This window comes from Kryptolebias marmoratus, linkage group LG6 (genome assembly GCF_001649575.2).
Source record: "Kryptolebias marmoratus isolate JLee-2015 linkage group LG6, ASM164957v2, whole genome shotgun sequence".
NCBI lineage: Eukaryota > Metazoa > Chordata > Actinopteri > Cyprinodontiformes > Rivulidae > Kryptolebias > Kryptolebias marmoratus.
Genome location: NC_051435.1, coordinates 11261173 through 11286659, shown reverse-complemented (window position 1 = coordinate 11286659; position 25487 = coordinate 11261173). Strand labels below are relative to the sequence as shown.

At 38.3% G+C, this 25487-nt stretch overlaps 1 protein-coding gene across 2 annotated transcripts; it reads left to right on the top strand.

Moving 5' to 3' along the window:
* Positions 1-207: 207 nt before the first annotated feature.
* stk39 (serine threonine kinase 39) lies at positions 208-25189 on the top strand. 2 transcript variants are annotated; one of them, XM_017424554.3, is made up of 18 exons: positions 220-746; positions 2735-2847; positions 3133-3241; positions 4071-4209; positions 4580-4635; positions 5820-5929; positions 6098-6199; positions 6495-6628; positions 6969-7017; positions 7540-7605; positions 10428-10550; positions 11168-11197; positions 11567-11623; positions 12272-12333; positions 19718-19770; positions 19932-20000; positions 20214-20278; positions 23711-25189. In XM_017424554.3, exons 1-18 carry the CDS (start codon positions 608-610, stop codon positions 23783-23785), a joined length of 1551 nt encoding a protein of 516 aa, XP_017280043.1. In that variant the 5' UTR covers positions 220-607; the 3' UTR covers positions 23786-25189. The 2 variants fall into 2 exon arrangements, with proteins under 2 accessions (XP_024863469.1, XP_017280043.1); XM_025007701.2 differs by lacking the exons at positions 19718-19770; positions 19932-20000; positions 20214-20278; positions 23711-25189 and adding an exon at positions 14558-17087 and having other exon boundaries at positions 208-746.
* The last annotated feature ends 298 nt before the right edge of the window (positions 25190-25487 follow it).

Below are 25487 nucleotides of genomic sequence, written 5' to 3'. Positions count from 1 at the left end.
AGGCTGTCCAAGGGCACTGTATGCTGATTTTTGCTGTAAAACCGCTCCAGTCGTCACACCGGGCGTGGTGTGATGGCGCCATCTGGTGGACACTGTGAACAGCGTCACGTGCAGTTTCAGCTGTGACACATTAAATCGTCACACACACGCGTCAGTGGCACTAACACTAAATGACAAGCCGCTCTGTTTAAATGTAAAGCAATAATAATAAAAACAGATAATTTTATTTACTTCTTTATTTTTACTCGTGTTAGGCTACTTAAAAGATACATTACTAAGGAGCTAATTTGCGCCTCTTTAGTCGTCAGCTGTTCTTCTAAGAAGATTAAAAGTGATTTTGAGCAAGGTCTTCCTGTGCGTGGCGAACTGACATGCCAGTGTGCGCGCGCGCATGTGTGCGTGTTCCGTTATTTTCCGGGTTGAGCTCGGCTCGTGTCGGCGGTGGTTGTCGCGCTGCAGCTGCCAGCTGACACTTCCACCGAGGAGGAGGAGGTGAGGTCAAACCGTCTGCTCCTCCGACCGACACAGACAGGCGACAGGGGCGGCTAACTGGCGCATCGTTCCGCCCCCCCCCCCCCTCCTTCTCCTCCTCATCCTCATTATCATCATGGCGGACCAGCAAGGCGAATCTCCGGCTGCCGTCCCCCAGCAGCCGCCGGCGCAGCAGCCGCCGCCGCCGCCGCAGCCCGCGGTGACAACCAGCTGGCCAATTAGCAGGGAGTCTTACGAGCTGCAGGGAGTCATAGGTTAGTACCCGGAGATGTGTGTGTGCGTGTGTGTGTGTTTGGGTTTGGGGAGGGGGGGACTGTGGGTGTTATGGTGGAAGAGGCTGTAAGGGAAGCCGAGGGCCTACCGGCTTTTTTTTTTTCTTTTTACCCCCTCATGTCTGCTTTGCAATGCGGATGTTCACAGATCTGTTGCTCGGGGGTGGAAATGTCACATTGAATAAGTGCCTCAGATTTTAGACGGCCGGCGATACAACTTGTTCTCTTTTTTATACATATATTTTATTTATTTTACATTTTACTGAAATCTCTACCGCCGGGACTTTTCTGTTGATGGCACATGAAATACTAACCAAAGTAGCATCAGAAATGTGCCCCCCCCCCCCCCCNAAAAAAAAAAAATAAAAATAAAAAAAGGGAACTGGAATTATTTATAATGATCAGACAATTATAGAATGAAAAGAGAACAATTTAGCCTCTCAAATCCCCTACCCTAAATAAAAAAACTATAATTTAGACTGTAAATGACCATTGCTTTCACATTTCACTTAAACATTATTAAACAGTTGTCCTATAGAAATACTTTAAAGGCCAGAACAGTATTTATCTAACTTAGTATTGAGCTTTCTCATTGCAAACTATGAAATCTAACATAAAATAGTTTGTCCTGAACTACATCAAACGGTACAGTTTGGAAGAGTTTACTCCAGTAGTTTCCAAATGTATTTAGAAGCAGATCTACAATGTAAACGAAACAGATTCATCTGCATACTTTACTCAACAAATCTGAGTGTAAATACATATCAGTACATCAGAGTTGTTGGACATCTCAACCCCAAGCAGTTCTTCCACGGATATCGCCATTGTTGATGTATTTTCATTCACTTCAGCTGCATAAGTAATCAAACGTGCTTTTTTTTTGCATCCCCTCACAAATTTTGCTTACGTATGTTTAATGTAATGAGTGCAATGAGTACCTTTATTCAAAATCTAATAGTTTTAGACTCTCACAACAGCAAAAAATTAAAAATCAGAAACCCTGTTGCAAAATATCATTTCATTAATGAAGTAATGCAGCCTAATCAGTATTTCACTGTTCAAATAATCTTTCTACTAAAGTATCAAAATATTTTATTTCTTCCTAGTGTTACTGCTGAAGTGTATTTCTGTTACATCTATATTAAGCGTAGATGTTTGTAGTGCTTTGTATGAGAAGTTATCTGTTCTGTAATGTTGTGTACTTGGTGTCTAATAAGATTATATTATATGTATTTATTATGTACCACCAGGGTGGCTGTATAAAATAAAACAAATAAAATAATTCACTGGAAATTCTGGGTAAAGTTATGAACACGAGTGGAAGTAAAAATAAAGTTCATGACAGATTTAGATTCTTTATTATGAGCTGCTCCAGTTTATTTGAATGGCATCAGAGCCCTGGTGATGGTTTATTACACAATGGCTTTTTAAGCAAAACACTTGGACAAATCTATCATTTATTACGTTATCTGCATTTAAATAGGTCACCTAAAGATTAATTTTAGTGTGTAGTGTTGACTTATATTTATTAATTTGGAAACATATACATTAAAGCAAGAGTAGTGATCTCAGATATGGGAATGAAGATGTTTTCTGGAGATGTTTTTAAATGTCATGTAATTCATGATAAAGAGACCACCCCTGTCCGTGCTGAACATCAACAGGAAAGCATTCAGATCTCACTTATTGACTGCGCCTTATCAGCTGGCAAGCAGTATGTTGCAGCATCTTGGCGTGAACAGCCTCACCACTCAACCCCGCTCGTTTTTTTATTTTTCACTGAGCGTGTCTCGTTTAAAATAGCGACGCACGTTGAACTCTGTTTACTTCAGCCGTGAAAAACGAAAGCTGTTACCTGAGCACAAAGGCCATGGAGTGACGCTGAATTTTAAAGTCTTCCAGCTGTGTGTGTGTGTGTGTGTGTGACGTTAATCCCTCTTGGCTCGTGTCCTGCGTGGCTGTGATTGCAGGCAGCGGGGCCACAGCTGTGGTTCAGGCAGCCCTCTGCACCCCCAGACAGGAGCGTGTTGCCATAAAGAGAATCAACCTGGAAAAATGCCAGACCAGCATGGACGAGCTGTTGGTGAGGACAAATAATATGGGCTGTTTTCTCAACCTCGTGTTTTTGTCTCTTTCTCCAACTCTGTGCTGCTACATTACCTCTGATCCGTATTGTTATTGTTCTGTTTCATGAAAAAAACTAATCCACTTTGCAGTTTATGACACAAGATCATTTGTTGCACAGCAGTAAAATCACATTCCTGCTGGTAGCAAGGCTTCTTACAGATCATTAAGTTGGAACAAAAGTTCTGATTAAAAGAGAGATGTTTTATACATTTAATGGCATGTCATTTCTCTCCTCTAATAGAAAGAAATTCTCGCCATGAGTCAGTGCAACCATCCAAACATAGTCACCTACTACACCTCCTTTGTCGTGAAGGATGAGCTCTGGCTTGTCATGAAGCTTCTGAGTGGCGGTAAGCTTCATCCTGACTTAACACTTCTTAATATTATACCCAAAAGTGTCGATCCTGCTATGTAAATGTGATTTTTTTTCATGTCTCTGCTTGATTTGCTGCTTGTTGAACAAATAACTTTTTCTGTCATCTCTAACAGGAAACTCAAAAATAAAAAAAGAGATGTAAAACATCTGACTACAGTGACATTCAGTCGACCTGCCTTTGTGTCTAACTGGCTAAAAGTGTTGAGTTTAAAAACATTTGAAAGGTTTGCCTGTGATTCATCAAGCATAGCTTTTTTTGAAAACATTTAAAGGGATAGTTCAGATTGCACAGAGGGTTTCACCCCAAGTCCGGCTGCCTGACACTGAACACTCAGTGAAAGGGAGGAGGCAGAGGACTAGTGACCATCAGAGATCGATCATACAGGATAAAACAACAAAGAAGAAATCCCCCAATCATGAACTGCTCAGTGAATGCCTCGGATGGCAGAAACCCAATGTGGAAGACGAGGAACCATCATGAAAAGATAAGCCTCTGCGCAGAATGTAGCACCAACAGATAGGTGCTGGGATAGATGTAGGAATCCTAAAGTGTAACATCTGGAGGAAGGAGCATGAGAAGCTCAAGAAATACTAAGAGCTAAAAGAGGAATTAGAGATGCTCAGTGGTAGCAGTGGTCATTGGATCACTTGGTGCTGTGACCCCCAAACTGGTGATCCCAGGAACAACCTCAGAGATCTCTGCCCAGAAGAGCGCCGTCCGAAGAACAGCTTCAAAACAGGCCTCTGGTAGTTATGATTGAAAATGAACAGCATGTTTTTGATTGTGTTTGGTGTCGTTTTAGGCTCTATGCTGGATATAATAAAGCATTCCAGCAAAGAAGATGATAAAAATCGATATTTAGATGAGCCCATCATCGCCACTATATTAAAGGAAGTTCTGGAGGCCCTGGATTATCTCCACAGAAATGGACAGATTCACAGGTGACTCTTGTATCTGTTAATTTTATTGTACTGAAGAATGTTCTGTTTAGTTTTTATATACAAATCTTAGAAATTAAGAGACTTTGTCAATTTCAGTAAAAAAAAAATTAGAATATTGCCATTTGAATCATTGTAAAATGTTTGCAATCAAAAAGATCTAGCCTATAAATTAAGCTTCAACTCAGTTTGTGATGTTCTGCACACTTCCTGGATTTCAAGGTCAGTGAGAGCCAGGCCTAAACCTCTGTTTGCCCCTCAGGCAGAAGTTCTCGGCAGGATAGTTAGTTTAACTCATCAGCACGGATGGAAGAATCAATGCTGCTCCTCGTGGCTCTGATGATTTACTCTGTGATTGTTTTGTTCCCCACAGGGACGTGAAAGCTGGGAACATACTTCTGGGAGAAGACGGTTCTGTTCAGATTGCAGGTTTGTTTGGATTTCTCTCTTTTTTCTGCCTGGTGTTAATTTTAAAATCCCACATTAAACCAGAAACTCGCCCTCCTAAATTAGTTCAACATGGTTTTATGTTCAAAACACATACAGCAGCAGGTCTTATCCACTTCTGTTTCACACACTTGTCTCTTGAAGCCCACTGCCTCCCAGGAAGGTCAAGTCTGTTCTGATTGCTGATTTAGCCGGTGAAGAATTGCAGCTTCTCATTTCTCGTTTGAAGTGTCCTAATCTAACCACTGGGCAGACATTAGGCAGATGTGTTTCATGTTTTATTAAATTATGAAACGAGAATCAGCCTCTAATGTGGCATTTTGAGCAGTATAGGAGCAGTGTCTTCTTTAGGTGACAGTATCTTCCTACGTGCACAAATAGTTGCAGCCCGCAAAATCAAAATCTATTTTTTGGTATTGACAGCGTTATATTCACACTTTTAAAATAGTTTTAACAAGACTGACTCATAGGAAGGATTTCCTATATATGCACCACACAGAAACAATTAAAGTTTAACTTTTTCAAACTAGATTAAATGCTGATACTCTAACGTATTTCTTTTAGCGAGTGAGAATTATAGACCTGAATTTTGCCAATGTTTCCCTCAACATTTAAAGCCCACGGCTTCCGTAACATCAGAACAGCTGTTTGTAGTATTAAGATCCATTGCAAAAGGTCATCTCTTCATTAATAGAGGAAACAAATTGACATTAAATACTTTGTTTTACTTTTTCTCAAGACTTGCACCGATGTGCTTTCGAATGTTCTGTGTCCTAATCAATGTTAATCTCATCACAGAGTCACACCAGCAAATATATGGGAACAAAAATAAAGATAAAAAACATCTATGACCAATTAAAAGTCCTGAAATTTTACTATTAGCCCTGCAGGGATCAAACAAGTGTTTTATCAAAGAATATTAAGCAAATAAATGACTGTATATTACTTCTAGTTTTTATTTTTATTTAGTCTTGAGCTCATAAAGTATGACGATATGTACCATAAGCATAGCACTGACATAAGTGTTACATTTAAACAGCCTTTTAAAAATGCAACAATAACAGGGTAAAAGTACAATAAAGAAAAGAGCTTTAAAAGATATGCATGGTAGTCTAAATTGTAACTGTTAGGTGTGATTTAAAGCTCTTTTTTATTTGCTCTCATAGATTTTGGAGTCAGTGCATTCCTATCTACAAGAGGCGACGTAACTAGAAATAAAGTTCGAAAGACTTTTGTTGGCACGCCTTGCTGGATGGCTCCAGAGGTGATGGAACAGGTGAGCTCATCTCAAAGATCATCTTTTCTCGCAGAGTTTTGTTTAGTTGGTGCCAAACATCTTAATGTACATTATTGTTTTTTTTTAAAGATGCTAATCATTAACAACAAAAAGCTCTTGAGCTGTAAGTGCAGGTATGCATGATGCCGTTGTTATTCGTGTTTGCAGGTTCGAGGCTATGATTTCAAAGCAGACATATGGAGTTTTGGAATCACAGCCATCGAGTTAGCAACAGGATCTGCGCCCTATCACCGCTACCCTCCTATGAAGGTGAGTGCTTCAGGTGAATCATTCGGACGTTTTACTCCCGTGACTTTCACTGGAAAGGAGAAAAGGAAAACGCAGGGAACACACAGTTGGATTGCTCCACTTTTTCTATAACCTGCTTTTGTTTGGAGAGATTTCATCAAAAGCAGGAACAATATATAAACCAGCAAGACAACATGCACATAAAGGATGTTTGCTTTTCAGCTCATTTTGTCATCTACTTTGTGTTTTGTTGCATTGGAACAAAAGCATGTGGGTTGTTTTTGAGTTGTTTTTTTTTTTTTTGCTGTGTTTTCAGGTTTTAATGCTTACTCTGCAAAACGATCCACCCACTCTGGAGACGGGCGTAGAAGACAAGGAAATGCTCAAAAAATACGGCAAATCATTTAGAAAGCTAATATCAATGTGTCTTCAAAAGGATCCTGCTAAAAGGTTTGCATCTTATTTTAGATATCAGCTAAATGTGTTGAAGATTGCGGTCAATAACAAGAACTCTATCCTTGTTAACATTCAGTGATTTCTGTGTTTGGATACATTTTAAACACTGCAATTCTTGTTTTTATTCTACTGTTTTACTCGGGTCTTGTTGTGAACATGTAGAAGCGGCGCCTGTGCTTTTCAATATTAAAAAGCCATTTTGTTTAGCTTTCAGCTGAAGAATTTCTTGTGTCCCTTATTCAGAAGCACCCTCCTTGCCTACATTCAATTTTTCAGGCTTTTCTTTTATTAATTTCCTTCTTTTTGTGTGTGTGTGTGTTTGTTTTATCTCTAGGCCTACAGCCGCGGAGCTTTTGAAGTGCAAATTCTTCCAAAAGGCCAAGGTATTTGTCTCATCTCAAATATTTGGTACACTGTCTTTGTTTGGCTTTGTTATTAATGTTTTGCTGGTGGCTTCATGCCAAGCCCAACAGTTACTCACTCATGTGTTTCAGTGATTTCGTGTTAGTTTATAATGGTTTATCAAATCACAAAGTGTGCCGAAGCAAAGGTTTTATTAGTTTTAATACACAAGAAAATAATAAATTACAGCAGGGCAGGTGGTTAGCAGTGTCTTGTCACAGTTACATGTTTCAGATCTTAACTTGGGCTTTTCTTCTGTGAAATTTCTGTTTCTGTATCTGTGTTACAAAACAAATATTGTACGAATCTTTCAGCAATAGCCTTCAGGACATAGTTTTGTTTCTGTGAATGTGACAACAGGATCAGGTTGTAGGCATCACACTTCTGTTTCAACTTTAACCTATTTTTTCCTCTGCAGTTACCTAAAGGTTTGTGTTTAAACAATAAACTTGTAATTGTTCGGATTTTCTCTTAGTTACTCAATTCTTTTTTTTGTCCTGCAGACCAAGGAATATCTCGTTGAAAAGCTTTTGAGTTGCGCACCAAAGATTTCTCAGAGAGCAAAGAAGGTATGTTTACAAAGTTTACACCTTGTAAAAGATCGTAGTTATTATTTCAGCAGGAGTAAAACGTGCGATCAACTGACGTGGCTTTCTCCGCCAGCATTTACAGTCAACACAGCGTATGCGCGCTGTCGTTTTTCAAAACATCAACCACTGCATGCTCTGTTGTGTAAAAGATGTAAAAATGTGGGCCACTGTGGCATAAAAGTCACGCTGTGCAGTGATGCACTAACGCTTGTGCCGGCAGCCTGTAAGAGCAGCCTCCTGCATGCGCAAAGCCAAACGTGGGTAAATGGATTGCTAACATCTTTCAAAAACGAATGGCACAAAGTATTCATCGGCTTGCTTGCTGTGTTGCCCCACATCTCGTAGTTTAATGGAGAGGAAGTGCAGTTTTCAGAGGCAGCCGATATTGGCTTCACATAATAATCCGCCTGAATGCCCAGGACAGGAGCGGGATCACAGAGGGCATTGCCAGAAGGCAGAGTGTCCGAGTGCAGGGGGTGGAAATCTACTGACATGGTTGGGAGTAAATGAAGGGCATAGTACACAGCATGAGCACTACTGTGGGTGACGTTGTAATTACGCACAAACAGGCCAGGGTGCCGTAATGTTGTTGATGGTTTAAGTGTGAACTAGTGGCTTGTAGCAGCAACAACTCCGAGGGCACAGACTGCTACGTAAATATTTAGAGGTTCCATAAAAAAGGGCAAACATTGTCCTCTAATTATTTACAGTCATGCAGTTATGGGAGGCTAGAATGAAAATGAACTTCAGTGTTATGGTTTTGCAGCAAAAAACTTTTGATAAATGAGTCATTATAATAAATAAAATTGCTTCTTCAATGTAATTTTAGTCAGTGGAATTTGTTTCAAAGAGAATAAAATGGGCCAACTGAATACTTTCTGTAATATATTCCCTTCGTTCCTATATGCTGAGTTGTGTTAAAAGTGTAATTGCAGTCATGGAAATTTGTGAGTAACGGAGCCGGCGTCCTTGTTGTTTTGTGCTGATTTGACCTACGGAGTCATCCACATTCGAAACTCAGCAACATTACCCAAAGCTTGCCGAGACAAGCAATACTTTGGAAGCACTGCCATCCCAGGATGCTGTGACCTTAGCCGCTTCCAAACCTCTTTACTCAGCACCTCTCATTAGACAATCTCTTTAAATCTTTTGACCTCCTCCATCTGCAGCATTTTCCTCTTTTGGACCTCTGTTCCTTGAGATTCATTGCCTCGTGCGGTATTCTGTACTCATATCGACTCAAAGGGAATAAATATTCAACAATAAGACCTGAAGCTGTACAGCTGGGCGCTCATTTAAAGAGGATCTCATTTCTCCTTTTACCTACCCAAGTGAATGAACAAGAGCTGGCAGATTTTGTCATCATAAAGTAATTATAGATGCTATCTAATGATTGGAGTGAATCAATGGAAAGTCTGTTCTAAAGAAATGAAATGGGAAGAGCGGATGATGCCTCAGTTTGAACCTATAAACAAGAATGTGACACATTTTAATTTAAATGTAAAACAAGATTACGTTCTACAATACGGTTGTATTTGAGCTGGAGATCCAGCAGAGGGCGCACTGACACCCAGCTGAGACTTCAAATAAACAAACAGCAGCCTTTATTGATTAAAAATGTTGAATGTTGCAACCAACGTCGGTTTGAAAAACATTATTTTAAAACAGGATGAAATAGAAAATGAAACATCTTTCAGTTTTAATGAATAGCCTTGTACACAAATGATCATCAAAAACTGATTGAGCTTCTCTTGGATGCTTTCTGAAGCCTGATTTTTAAAAAGGAGCAAATTTACCCAGAAAGTGTTGCAGCTGTAGCCTTTAAAAAAACCTTGAATTCTGTCGGTGGGGGTGATCATGTTCGGCTTTGGAGTGCGTTGATCTGTGTCTGTTTCGCTCGGAGACCCTGAGCAGAACTGGGGGTGTCTTTGTCCTCTCTCACATTTGGAAAGCAAACCCGACACCAGCAGAAGGCTAGAGCTGCTTTAACTCTGACCTCGTCCAGAGCCCTGGGAATTTATGGGGCCGCTGGCTTACGGTTTTGTGTGCTGACTCTACAGCTCATCTAACCTCACACTGTTAGACTGAACTGCACATCTTATGTGCTTTTCCACACTGTAAAACCCCCCCAAAAAACAGTGATTTTGTTTTACTTCTTGTATCGGTTTTGTTAGGATTAGACACCCATACCACTTTATTTAAAAAGCACTTTAAAAACAGCAACAAGGCCAACCAAAGTGCTGTACAAGAAAACAAACAAGCACACAAAGGATAAAATATATAAATCTACAAAAGCACAATAAGGTCAAAGTCATCTCACACTGGGTGACGGCCAGGGAGGAAAAAGTATGTTTTTTTTTAAACAAGATTTAAAAATACCAAGTGAGGGAGCCTGCCTAACATGCAGTGACAAATCCTTGCAGTTTTGGACCTGCAGCAGCTCTGAGCTTGCATCGCGTCCTTAGAACTGTTAAAATCATCTGATCCGCTGACCTCGGAGATCTCAAGTCCCTGCGCAAAATCAAAGCACAGTACAATGATTTTCAAACCATTTCAACTGTGTTTTAATAAGAAATGTCACAATCGTAGCTTGTCGAATATCATTTTGAATGTCTACGTTAGAAAAGAAACAGGAACATGTTTCTTGCTCTGCTGTTGGAACACAAGCAGAATGTTCATTTTTCATGCACGTGCCGCATTTTCAATGCCTCTGAACTGAATTGGGATAAATAGCATAATGTTTTTGCAAGTGCAGTTTAAAAAAAAAAAAGTGACTCTAAGTGTGTGTTGTGTTGGTCAAGGTGAGGAGAGTCCCAGGCTCCAGTGGCCACTTGCACAAGACAGAAGATGGAGACTGGGAGTGGAGTGACGACGAAATGGACGAGGGCAGTGAGGAAGCAAAGACGGCGGTGAATCAGGGCAGGGTAAGCAAGAAAATCAGCGGATTGTGATGTTTATTTATTTTTTTGTCAGTAAAATGCATTTAGAACGAATCCACTATGCATTTTGAAGTAAGCTATGCTGGTAAAGTGTTGCATGCCCCCCCCCCCCCTTCTGTTTTGGACTCTGTTCATTCCTGCCCTCCTCGATCAGTTAGTTTTGAAGCAGATGTCTGAGAGGGTCTGCCATGAGGTTACTGTAATGAGCTGATAGATGGCTGTAAAGATTTTAGGCAGCAGGAAGAAGACTGCTTTGATCAAAGATTCCTTTGATAAAACTACTCAACTTCATTAGACGATGCAATAAATAATAATTCACTGACAGCGATGATTTAAGAGAAGAGGTTACTGCCGATAAAATGTTATTTTTGCTTCTTCTTATTTATTTCAAGCTTGCTACCTTCAAGTGGTTGCACTTTTTAAAAAAGAGGTAGCCTATACAAGGAGGTTGAACGAATATGGATGACTAGAGAAATGTGAATAATGGTGTGAAATTTGTCATTTTTATAATGAGAAAATGTAATGTGATTACTTGTATTTATTATTGGTTTTATTGGATTTACTGTGCCAGATAATGTGAATATAATATCTTTTCCTTCCAGTCTCGAAGGGTCAAATATGAGGCCAAAGATGTAAGTTGGCGTCTCATCTCCATATCACTTGCAACTTGAAGTTGAAATGATGAATACCTTTTTGTGTTATGTGTAAAGAAGCTCATTGTTATAAACAAACAGGTTATTTTATCGCTGCTGTTGTGCATTTTTGGAAATCCTGTCACGTAACCTGTGCTCCAAAGACGCTTATATGAGAATCGTATTTTCAGATTTGTTTGGATACACCCAAAACCGCCAGAACATGCTTTAAATAGTCTATCAAAGACCGTTAAATGCGCTGTATCATTGGTTTATATCGGCTTTGCTCAGTTGTCTTCATAAAATGAGCTCTGATTTGATATTTACCAAGCATTTGTGCAATTATTCCTCTCATTTCCTTCCTCCTAGAATGAGGAAGATGCCAACAGTATCCCCATAGAAGGCTTGTCTGTTCAGCATCCCCAGGTGAGGGATTCAGCAGAAGCAGCACTAATTTGTCATGATTCAATGACCTTGATGATTTTGTGTGTGTGTCTGTATTCTGCATGCGTGTTTGTGGGCGTGCTTGTGTGTGTGTGTATACATGTGGGAGTTTCTGTTTCCTGGATGGATGCTCTAGGCAGTAATAACTCAGAGTAAATGGCTGTCTGCCTGACAGGGCCAGCTCAGTAGATAGGTGTATCTCATCTGAAGACTTACTACTATTGTAACTCATTTTCTAAGGTTCATGTCATTTTGAAATAGAGCCAAAGCAGTCTGAGGTGTAGTCTTATGCCCAAGTCAGGAATTAACTACAACAGCCATTCTGCAGCCATTTTTTTCTTCATTATATCCATAAAAACCACAGGTAATTTAGTATTTAATAACAGCCTTAGACACTCACACTATACATCTTTATCTATTGTCCCTTTTTTCCCCTTATGACTTTTCCTCCAGCTGTGGTCAAAAGAGGTTTGGTTTCATTTTTTGTGCCAACTTTTGGTTTACTCTCATGGTCTTAATCTTTCTCTGCAGTGAATGCTTTATATCAGTTTTTTTTTGTTTGTTTACCTGATTTTAACTTCCTGCCGAGTAGAGAAAATGTGATTTATTATGCTATATGTTTGGATTCAGGTGGAACCGTATGAAAATACACCGTTCATTCAGGGTGCTGTTAACATGGTACTACGGCTACGGTAAGACTGAAGACAGTTTCCTCCATAAATCACACTGCATGCTTATACAGTGCACATTTCAGGCTGTGTCATCACTTTGCTTTGATTCCAACATACAGACCACTTATAGATTCAAGGGTTTTGTCCTTGCAACTGAATGAATACCCAGCTGTCTTCTCACTTTATTTCATGTTCTAGTTGAAATGTAGAAAAATACAGAAAGGCAGATGCACCGAGGGTGTGCAGAATGTCCTTGCAGCTTAATTTTTGGTAAATAATTTGCTCCCACTATCGGCTCCGTCTCAGCTTTGGGTTCACAAAGCAAATTGCTCTAATTACTGAAAATGCTGGTGCAGCCACACCCATCCAGCTCAGCCAGTGTGGGTAATTTGCACTCTTTTTCGTCAGAAACACAGCGAGGTTTAATTCCAGTTTAAGTTCTCGATGTGAAGAACCAGCTGAAAGCTTCTCGAATCACAAGTAGTTTTTTTTTTTTATCCTAAGTGTGAAACGGCAACAAGGGTTTTATGCACTTTTCTTTGACAATTTATTTATAAATGCAACAGCGTCTGACTCTTATCACTGGAAGAAAGAATGAATAAGACCTTTCCTGACATGCCTGTCCTCTTTTTTTTTTTTTTTTTTGTGAAGGCAAAAGTACAGCAGACTGTTAAACTTCCTCTGTTCCTTTCTCTGAGATGCAAATCCAACGAGCTCTCAGGAGACGGTAATTTGTTCGCGCACACCGCGTGTGGCAAACAGCACTTGTTTCTGAGAATCTGATGCATTTTACCAGGCTGTTATTTACATAATCATGGGCAGGTTTGTCTCTAAATGCATGCATAAAACCTCATTTAAATCTGGGCAAACTGGGCCAGTGCAGAGAGATGCTGCGTGGTTGGCAGCCAGGTTTGAGACGCGAAGCTCACTTCGAGACGGCTTTGTGAATTAGACCGATGGACAAAATCTCGTGTCAAGTCGTGCAAAACGATCGGGGTCCCGAGTTTGCTATTTGTGATTCACAATCTAATTTCATTTACAGCACAACAATGCTCTTTTTGTATAATTGCTGTTGCTGAAAATATGTTAATGACAAAGTGAAGCATAATTATCTGTTGATATCTTATTGCGATGAAGCGGCAAATCTTATAGTGGCACCATTTACTTCAGAGATCAATACTCAATTAGCCTGGCGGTACTGTATGTCAGTGCATTTTTCATTTCTTTGTCAATCTCTTGCAAATCTTAAAAACCTAGAAATAGAACTGGAGTGGAGACATGCAGAAACAAACACCCATTTGTGAGTTTTTGGACAGCTGAGCATTTGCCTGTAGCTCCCTGTTGATTCGTTTGCTGAGCAGACTCTTGTTTGAGCAGAGATCTGAAGGTCTCCCTCCTCCCAGCACATAAAAATCATTTTATTAAGCAACAAAACGTTGTTTAAAAAAAAACAAACACAACAAGTGGCAGCTAACTGTGAATATTCTTACATGGCACTAAAAACAACATGTGAAATACTTTGTTTTCAGATTTCTTCCCTCCGTTTGCTCAAGCTTGCTGCCCAGACAAGATGTTTACTAGCATTTTAATGCAACTCAAGCTTTTATTGTTACGGTTTTTAAATGTAACTATACTGACCCAATTTCCACAAATAAATAGCCTTCTGGTGTTTAATGTGAGGTTGTCAAATATTGTTTCTGGAAGGAATACTCCATCAGAGCTCCAGCTGCGTGTTGGAAACCTACTTGGATCTAGGTTTGAAAGCCCGGTGACAATATGTTTTCGAAGAAAAGCTTTTTCCTGCGCTGGGTAATCTTTCCAGCTCCCTCTTCTTGCTCAAGTTAATGACATGTTATTTTGTATTTTTACACACTCAACCAAACATACTTGTTTTATCGAAACAGCAAAATACAGGAGACCTCTTTTAAAAAAAGAAGCTGCTGACATGTTTAAAATTGTTTATCTTTTACAGTTGTCACATTTTTTTTAGCTTATATTTACAGACTTTATTTTGAGTATTTTATGTGTCAGTTTTGGGTTATGAACTGTTTCAAAACAGTTTTTTTTTTTTTTTTTTTTTTTAATGTGGGAGAATTTGGTCTTCCTGCTCTGTTGAGAATTTCTGGCTGTTATATTTTAAAATGAATCAGCACAGAAGTTTTCGGAAGATAAAAGACTGAACTCGCTGTTCTTTAGCTGAGCTCCTGTGTTGTGGAGGCTGAATAAGATGACTTTCTGTTCACAGGATCAGGCAGCACGCGAGGCAGTGAAGAGGAGGATACGGGGTAAAAAAAAAAAAGCTTTGTCAGGACTTCTGAAAGCAAAGCTAAAGTTTGTAGTTTTTATTTTGATTTATCGGCTTATAGTCTTTCTTTACATCCATATCTAACTCTGAGATGTAAAAGCAACTTAAAGATTCTGATGGATGGTATATCTTGACTACCTGAAACCATTTAAACACCTTAAAACTGTACAAACTGTAGTTGATAAAATAATGCAATCATCTACAAGCTTTTAACAAGCTGGATAGTCACACAGTTTAAATACAAAATAGCATATAGTTTAAATATCAGTGTTGCAATAATATAGTTTGTGTTAGTGTACATGACATGGGCAATCTGCATATTTGTGAAGGCCCAATAATAAAGGTGATATCTTTAAGGCCTTGGGTTATACAGCTAAACCAAACTGCATTTTGCACACATTACAGCAGCATGGCTCCACATTAAAAGTATTCACGCTCTACACCAGCCTGCTGACAATTCCGTCAGTAAATCTTTTGTTTCTTTGTAGAAATAAGACCTAAAACAGACCTGAAACCCCTTTGATTTGCTTTAATCCTTTCAGAACCTCAGTGTTTGCCCTCCTTTGTTCCTGCTCATCGGCGTGTTCCAAAAAAAAAAAAAAAAAAGAGGCAGCGATGCATCACACCAGTAAAAACGAGCCCGTCTCAACCGTTTAAAAATGGCACAAGAAACAGAATTTTAAGCATGCACGTGAAAACGAAACACATCGTAAGGCTTTAATGTGAAACTACTTGACACTTTGAAAATGATTTGAAGAAGGTGAGAACCTAGAAGCAATTGCATCGGAGCGACAAAAATAAACACTTAAATTGGTTTCCTTTCACAGCAGAGAGGGAAGTTACAGCTGATTAGCTGAGGTTTATGGTAATATGATCGTCTCAGACGCAAAGAGAGCGAGATCAGAGCAGCAGTATGATTAGTTTATGTTCAACATTTGGCTCAGAACTGGCAGACCTTTTTTTTCTGAAAGCATCAAGAACTCTTGAAAATATCAGAGTGAGCAGATTAGAAAAGAAAATGCATATAATGTGTGGCTACTGGGGCTCTGTTACTGAAGCCGAAATGACCAAGGAAAGGGCAGAATGAGATGAGCTACAGAGTGATATTTCTGTGTGTATTTGTCTGTCTGTTAGCAAAATATCTCATGAACTATTGAATGAACTTCAATGAAACTCACAGGAAGTAATCGCCGGATATACATGTACTACTGATTAACTTTTGGCATCAACTTGATGCAAAATAGTCCACCTTAGCAAACACAAAAAAAGACTATAAGTCAGTCAGTTTTACAGATATTGAGCTAGAATTTGGTGTGATAAAAGCTCCCTATCACATCCTCTGAGTGCTAACAGATTATGCAAGATTGTTTTTTTTAAAATTGGCATGCAGGGTGGCTGGCAATATGCAATCCTTCCAGGAATGTTAGTTTCTTGTTTTTCTTTCTCCCTATTAATTTCTTTGCGGGGGCCTCAGCTTATAAATTAGACAGAAGGAAATTTGTTAGAAGGCTTTTGACAGTTTTCTCACAGCCATAAAGAATAAACTTTTAATATGTCAACTGTGAATTTATAGATAAGGTTTTAAAAGTAACACTTAAAATTTATGTTTGTGGCCATAATATTAATTAAAAATATTTTACCTCTGTCGTAAAACTATAAAAAACTACAGTCTTTTAATTATTTGTGTAAGAGCTTGAGCTTATCCTTTATGAATTGAATAAAAATGATTTTCTAGTTTTTTTCTCCAGCGAAATACTTATTTTAAGTGTATTTCATTCTGTTTTTAAACGAACAGAAACAGAAAATATTTCCATGCATGAATTTCTGAGGTCTGGGTAACATAAGATTCCTGTTTTGTTTCTCTGAGCCCTGTTGTGTTTATTGCATTTACATTTTCTACATTTAGTTCCTTTATTAGTAACCCTGGGTCACTGCTGGTTGGTGCAGACAACTTTGAAATCGTATTTCTTGAGATTTCCACTCGTTGTTTCTTGTTTGAATGTTCTTAAGGTTGACAACTTAGACCACAGACTTTTCTCTATTTCAAGAAGATCAATCTGGTCTAATTTTTATTTGTAACCTGACTTAGTAATGTTTTGCAGTCCTCACATACAAAAAAAATAAAATAAAACAAAGAAAAATGACCACTCATAGTGTTAAAGTATACATATAAAATAGTGTTGTGGATAAAATTTGACCATTTTTTTGTCTGTAAACTCAGGCATCATTAAGCATGTTTGCTATGGACTCAGAGTGAAGACACTTTGTCTGTTCAGTGTTCATGATCATCTGATAAAAACATGTTGACTCTTCAGCTTTGGCAGTAAACAACCAGCTCTGTTTCCTTCTGCTCAGAAAAGATATGTTTCATTTTCAGCTGACAAAATGCCTAAAAGAAAAGTATTTATTTAGACTCGCACCGAAGTGACTGTAAATCACTTCAATGTGATTTACAGTTGTTTTTTTCATGTAAAAAAACAAATATAGATGTATTTTTTTGGAAGTGTCACTAGCTGTGTGCAAGTTGAGTTGACTTATGGGTCTAATCTCTTTAAAATATGGGTCGGGGGCTTGTCAAGTGATTTATTTACCTGGACTAGAATGAAGCAGATTAATCTTCTCCCAGGACTTGTTTTGGGTTGTAACATTATCTGTTTTTGCCTGTAACAGAAAATAAATGCTCCCTCAACACAAACATATTTTCAGTACAGATTTCCCCCGCATGGTGCATGTAGAAAGTCAAGTGGTTACAGAGAAGACAAGCCAGAATTTGATTGTTTTTAATTCACACCCTGTAATCCTCAGTGTTGTGTCTGTTGTGTATTTTTTTTTCCTTTTTGCAGCTTTAGAGTACAGATTTCCCTGAAAGCAGCAGATGATGGAAACAATAATGTGATAGTTCAGATCTTTTAAAGTGGGGTCCTCCTGAAAGGTTAATGTTATAGCTGTAGTAGTTCTTTGAATGACCTCAGTTTGGAGAAACAGTTTATACTGACAGAACTGATGAGTTAATGGCTAGTCTGAGTAAGGCCAAGACCAACGTGGATTGCTGCAGTCTTAAAACAACTCAAAATTTTTATACAGGTTCATTCAAATGCTCTTTTTACATTGTTGTAAATCTCCGCATTACACATTTTTTCTTTATAATATATATATATATATATATTTTACATAGAATTATTTAATTGTTTGCAAGTGCAAACAGTGGCTGCAGCAGCTAGCAGTAGCACTTTAGTTGCATCCTGGAGTACTTCCAAAAGGAACATTGCAATATTTTTGTTGGAATAACTTGCTAAGTAAGTAAATAAGTCATTTTTGTTTCAGCACCTTTAAAAACCAAAGTTACAAAGCACTTCACATCAAATCAAATCATCAAACAAAACCATAAAATGAGAATAAAATCAAGAATGAGATAAACAAAAGCACTAAGACAATTCAAAAGCATTGATCTAATGTAAAAAATTAGACCTAAAACTGAAGTATTAAACACAAACGCATCTTAAAAAGACACTTTGAGTTGTGATTTAAAACACTTCAGACCGCTCACAATCCTGACTTCTAGAGGAACTTCCATATGCTGGGACCCTGGAGGTCTGGATTAGAAGACCTTAGGGGTCTAGGAGTGAAAAGGGTTAAGAGTTCACTGATGTGAGTCGAAGCCAGATTGTTTAAGGCTTTGTTATCCAAAATAAGGAGTTGAAATTGAACCCTGATTTTATCGGAAGTCCATGCAGAGAGATGGGCACAGGGGTAATATGAGAGTGAAATGAGTTAGCCCTGAGCTCATCAGTCTGCTCAGAATTAAACTCTTGTTCTCCAAACTGAGGTCAATCTAAGATTTATCTAAAACAGGTAAGATAGTAATTGTTCATAAGCTTTCCACAGAGCTCTACTTCAAAGGATCTGAGCGAGTCTTTTAAGTTGCTACCTTCATATTGTTCAGTATATTAAAAACTAATGAGATATTTCCTCTGTGCGGTGTTCTCATTGACAGCTACAACATTTTTTTTTTAGTGCTGTCGAGCTTTTATAGAAAATGAAATTACTTATCTCGTCAAATGTGTTTACCATCCATGTGTAAGGTAAATGGCCTAAAATAATTACCTTCATTTGCTGCACCTGTGACCAGAATTCCTATTTATAGGCCAGATTTCTAAGACATTACTGTTGCAGATAGTGGCAAAACCATTAGATCTAGATTAAATCTTTCGCTCAATACTACTGTTGTTCTGACAACAGCGAGTCCAGCCGTACGCTTGTTTTCGTCTCACAGCCCTCATCTTCACCGCAAAGCAGAAAACTGTTTTCTAAGCACCAGCGAGTACACAGACAAGATTAATGACGCCCATGTGAACCTGGTGCTACATTTAGCTGGGAAAGGAACAAATAAATTTCTCAGAAGTTGGTAAATCCCAAAACAAAGGAGAGAGAGGTGAGAAAATACATTTTTCAGGTGAGCGAAAACACGACTCCAGTTATGAGTCAGCCCGTCTCTGGGTGCAGTAAAAAGCACCACCTAGAGATAAACTATGACTAATCGGGATTATTAATGGTGGTGTTTGTTGTTTAAGCGATGCAATTCTTCAGACGGCGTATGAAGTTTGAACGCCCTCCTTAATGGAAAAACTTTGGAGAGGGTTGATTTGATGTGGGGAAATGATTGAGAGGCAAGCACACAACCTTCCCAGCTAAAATAAACTAAGAAATGAAAAAGAGGGCTGGAAGAGGAAGGTGAAATATAAACCTTAATGGACACTGAATAAATGTTAATTTTTTTTCTTTTTAGTGTTTTGGCCTGAGAATCTTGATAGGCAGATAAAGTCAGTGACAGCATGAGATATTATCTGTCTCAGACTATAGGCTGAAAACTTATGGTTTCAGCTCTCACCGTGGTGTGAGCAGATCCCACGTCTCCCTTTGTGCTTCAGAACACATTTCTTCATCTTTTTAGTTCACAGGCATCGTTTTTTTTTACTTTTCCACTCAAGCATTGATCTCTCTCCTGTTTCCCCAACCTTCTGCTGCCAATCTCAAAGTGAAGCTGCTGTCAAATGTGTCATATCAGGTTCCGGCTTTGCACTCACCCGTCTTCTCTTTCAGGAACTCCAAAAAGGAGCTAAATGACATCCGGTTTGAGTTCACCCCGGGCCGAGGTAAGAGCTGCTTCCTTTTGTGATAACATCTTCTGATTCTATCAGTCTTTGTGTGCAATGGGTAATGTCAGTGTGCTCTGACACCATCTAAATCTGTGTGTAACACAATTTTCTTGAAGAGGAGTATCACAGGTTCAGTGTTTATGTTATTCCCTCACAAGATACTGCTGATGGCGTCTCCCAGGAGCTCTTCTCGGCTGGACTGGTCAATGGACTTGATGTTGTAATTGGTAATGCTACATCTCTTTATTCTAATAACATGTTGACTTATTTACAATAACACATCAGCTAAAAAGTATATTTATTAGCAAAGGTGGATTGTTTTTTATCTATAAAGTCCATTGCTTTTGTAACAATCTCAGTGATATCAACACTGGCCTCTTCAGAGTCATATAGTTTGAACTTGCTTGAAATCATTTGAACACTGTTCTTCTCCGTTGCAGTTGCTGCTAACCTTCAAAAGATTGTAGATGACCCAATTACCTACAAAGTTTTGACCTTTAAGCTGGTGAGTTCTCCGATGATTGACGGCTGATGGCAGCTTGCTTAGGTTGTGTCGTGCCCGACAGAGTCCAGCTGGTAACAGCCTGTTGATGCATATGGTCTGCAGAGAAATGTAGGAGCTGGAGTTAATAGAAATGCCTCAAACAAAACAAATGGCTTCGGGATGAAAGAGCATCTGTTGCCAAGGTTTTTCTGTTGGTAACACAAAGGGGAAAAAAGAACAGAATTAAAGGAGAGCCGACACTATACAAGTAATCTATACAGTGGTACTTGAGGTTTTGTGAACTTTTTATTTGCATAAATGTAGCCTCAAACATCAGATTATTATACAGAGAGCTTTATTAGTCAAATGAGAAATGTGTGTATATTCAAAACCTCTTGGATTAGCTGTAGTTCTAAAGGTTACATTTAGAGTTATGCTTTTTCCCAGGGGTATTGTAACATATAGATGAAATCAGACACATTATGTTTGGAGAATCATAAACAAATGCATCCCATCTGTTTAACAGTAATACTATTATTGTTTTAGCTACTTTTGCTGCATCGGTTCTAAATTCTCCACATAAAGGGGGTTATGAAGGGTTAGGGTTAAAACAAGCCTAAGCACACAAGCTGTTTAACAAAAGAAGGCTAAAAGAGGAAGAAAGGCATTATTTTTGAACTGCTGAGTCAAATTATCGTTCTTTTCATTCAGAAACGTTGTGGAAATACTTGAAGAAAAGAATTCATGTCAGAAAACCCACACACATGAGTAAAGCACCTATGCAAGGAGGTCACATCAGATAATTTCATTTTTCTAAATTTGGTTCTTAATCAGGTTTTTAGGCTTCTGTTTAAATCTCTTCATGCTTTGGGTCACATTTTATTCTAATATTTTTAAAACTATGAAGAGTAGAGAGGATTTTCAGGACCACGTTAAGTATAAAACATGACATGTTTGCTTTAAACAAACTGTTAAACCCCACATTTTTAATACTGGCATTATTAAAACATCGATTTAACTCTGTTCATACAGTTCTAGGATTTTTATGTATTGTTTGTCCAGTCATAAACACTTTCAGAGGCAACGAAAGGTTAGACATAAATTACTACTTTTTGTTGTGTCAAGATTCACTTTGTTGAACCAGGTAAAGTAATCTAATCCAATTCAGTTTGGAATTTTTCTTTTTGATAACACTGCTTGAGTAATAAATCTGCACAGTAAACACATGACCTACACAGCTCTGCATAAGGTTTACAGTTTAACAGCTTTTTGTTTTGTGGCATCTTTAAAAAGTTTGCATGGTGTCCAGTAAAGTCGCGTGCTGTCCTTGGTTTTTCTCTTTATGATGCACTGTAGGTCAAACAATTTTCAGGCAATACCAGAAATATTTTATTTCTGCTGTTTGCTGCTTCTTGTTAAATCTTTATAAACTCTGCAGGTTGGTTTATGTGCTTGTGTTTTCTACAGCTCATATGTGAATCACTCATTTTGACTATCTGAATGTTACAAAGAAATGGATTTAAAAGTGAAAATTCCTCTAAACCTGAAAGTAAAACAGAACACAGACAATATTTCTGTTCATGTTGTACAATTTGATCTTTTCTGGCATGTTTACCGTATGAACAGCTCGTTCTCCAGTTCACCAATCTCTGGGGATTCAAAGTGAAGTCTGACTTGACCATTTCACGTCGGTATGAGAGCCTTGGTTTTAAAGCTGCGTCACTGAGGACGGCGTTAAATCCACACTGGAGCTCAGCTCTGCCGTTGTAAGCGGAGAGTTACGAGGCCAGTGCCATAAAACCCAGGGAGAGAGAATAATTACCCTCACAAGGGGGACAGTTCATAACACTTTATGTATACAATTTATGGAGTGGGATGGCTCTATGGCAGCTTTACGGCTGAAGTGAACAAGAGATCACTGCAAACTCTGAGTTCACAGAAACTGACTTTTGATATCACTGACTCCTTGTTGATTGGACAGAGACAGAGCTTTCAGACGCGTCTCTCCCAGATAACCTGTAAAAGGACGGAGCCCCAAAGCTGTTCGATAAACCATTTATTCTTGAAATCTTTCTTTAAGACGCCTGAATAAAGGACTGACCACAGACAGTAGAGGTCAACCGATATGAGTTTTTGACAGATGCAGTTTTTTAGAAATTAGGGCATATTTTTTTTTGGTCATTATATATTTATCATTTAACAAAATACATGTATTTAGCAACCCTTAGAGGAATTTTTACATATAAAAGTAATATAGAGAACAGCTTCCTTGCTTAAAAAATGTTTAAATTGTGAGCTGGTTGTAGCAGCTGCTGCTGCATCTTACATTTCCTACCTGATAATTGATTAAATATGCACTGGCATGGCCGATTGACAGTTATGTAAAAATTGGCCAATACTGCTCGCTTCAAATTGGTTGGGCAATTAATCGGCTTTTCTAATTAGAAGTAAAATAAATATAGTGCCTCGTCAGATGGGGCTGTTTAGGGTGTAGTCATCTGTTAATCATTTTATTAAAACAGCTGATCAGTTACAGAGTTAATCAGTCAACCATTTTGACAAAACGAAGAAATCCACATTTGTGGAACAAATCCACCCGATATCCATTTGTCAACAATAAAAACAAATACCCATTTGGTGGATTTGTTGATAGAAACAACAAATCCACCAACAACTATGTAGGTCACTTGTTGCTACTGTCAGATTTGATATTAAACTATTTTTTTTCTAGTGTCCCAAACTTTCTTTGAATCTTTCAAAGGGGTTTTAATCAATAGTTCTCAAAATTTTCTGAAGGTCTTTCAAAATGTTTAATTGGACCGTGGCCGCTTTTTCATTTATTTTTTGCTAATACTTGTCCCTGATGATGACAGCATATTGTGCAGTGTGTGCTTAGTGGAGGACAAAAAGAAGTTTAAGGACAAATAAAACCTATATCTAAAATAAATAAAGAGTACCTGAAAGTCTTTAAGGAATAAACCTAAAGATCCCAATTATAATGGAGTATTTTCTAAGTTGTCTGTTGTATGTCGACACAGCACTGCCCTTTTTTTATGCCTTAATGATTTATAGGTCAAAGCCTTTCAAACACAAGACATTCCTCTTAAAATGGTCAGGTACTAGACTGAAAATGAGTGAAAAAAGCAGCCAAAGTTGAAAAAAACAAACTTTGAAAGACCTTTAGACAGACTGGAGAAATATTGATCACTCTCACTCAAAGGGACTACAAGAATGTCTCGCTTTCTGAAAGCAAAATATCAAAAATAGGAATAGTTTAAACCTTTAGTGCTGTATATAAAATAGTAATAACAGTATACACAAATGACTTTATATGTCATTTTAAAAGAAAAGCCAGTAAAACCCCATCAAATGGTGGACGTTTTTGAACTTTTTCCACTCAGACTGCTTCATAATCCCCGTAAGAAAGCTGAAAGATTCTGTTTCTTTGTGCAGGCTTCCACCTGTGATGACACGGAGATCCCAGACGAGGTGAAGTTGATCGGCTTTGCACAGCTCAGCGTTTGCTGATGCTTCCTTCATGCCTGCAGCAGGTGAGACAGGGGAGACAGGTCAGGGCAGACAGACTGAGGACCACACCACCACAAGCACCTCCTGCAGTATCATCCCCCAACACCTCCGCTAAGAACACTCCTCCTCCTCCTTCCCTCACTCCTTTTTTATCTTCCCTGAAGCCGAGCTCTGCCACCTGCACCTCCTTAGCGTCGACTTTCCGTCTCACTGTCCCTCGACCTTTAACCTTAACATTCCAGCGCACAGACCAGGGTCAGGATCAGGTACAGCCCAGGAACCAAAAGATGTACTCAGGCGGTGAAAGGAGGGGATTAAAATGTAGCTTTGAATGTTTTGTTTTATTTATTTAGTTTAACATCACGTTACTGCTGTGTTCAGCAGGGTTCTCATTATTTATTAAAATGAGAAGATATATAAATTTTATGTTCTTTTTTTCCCCTCTTACTCTGTTTTGTTGCCACTGTGAAAACAAATATACTTTGACTCACGTCTCACAAGCCCACTCATTTGTGAAGTTTCCCTGAGGTCTGTGTCAGAATGTAAGTCTTAGTTAATTTGTGAGAAGAAGCACATTTGTTTTTTTTTTTAAATTAAAAAAAACATGACGACTGTCTTAAAAGACTATAAATTGTTGTATCTGTCAAGACCTGTTTCACGTGAAGAACTGAAGCATTTTGGTTGAGAAATAAACGAGACCTGGATGCTACTGTGTATAATTTGCTGCTCTCGACAGTGTTAACGCTTCAAAAATGCTAGAGGTGCCTTGTTCATTTTTCTGTGCCTAAAGAATGTTGTCAGTGAGCGAGAGCACACTGAGGGACGAGCCTGCTCATCACCATTTCACCAATGTGTTCCTCCAGCAACGATACACTTCATGGGAACTATCTTAATGAGGCGAGCTGAAATGCACTTTTGGGCCGAGTGTGTGCCAATGCTTAGGCCCCGGAGACGAGTTTTAATTTGTGTGCTTTTGTCGTTAATAGAAATGAAACAAAATAGAACCCGCAGTCTCATAATCTGTTCTGGTTGAGGTGCAATCAGACGCTCAACTTATCCACAACAGTTTCATTTTTGTTCCCGGAAATATAGTAGCTACCTAACTGTTCTGTGTGAAAACAAACACATCTACAGATGGAACCAAACAACAACTGCTCAAAGTGTGATGAACCATTTGTTTGTCCAAACAAAGTTCAGTAGCATTAAATTATTTACTTTGTTCATATGTACTGAGGTGGTAAATATTAACGTCTCTAAAACGTTTTGTTTTCCAGAGTAATTTATTGTTTTTTTATGTACATTATGTACATTTTGTCACCGTATTACCCCCTTCTCCTTCTCTGTAATCAGCTTATGTCAAATTTCTGACGAGGAGCAGCAAATAAAGCAGTTATTTAAAATAAATGTGTGAAATATATGGTTTTTATAACAAACATTTTGCTATTGCTGCAGTAACTATATATATATATATATATATATATATATATATATATATATATATATATATATATATATATATATATTGATGAATAATGATCGCAATCAACACTCACTTTTGAACCTGCACTTTATTATTTGGATTATGAGGAAGCGTTTTGATTCAATACATTTTGACAACATTTGACATGCCTCTAGCTAGAACTTAAAGTCCATGTTTTATGCATATTTACAGGCTCATAAATAAAACAAGTTTTGTGATTTA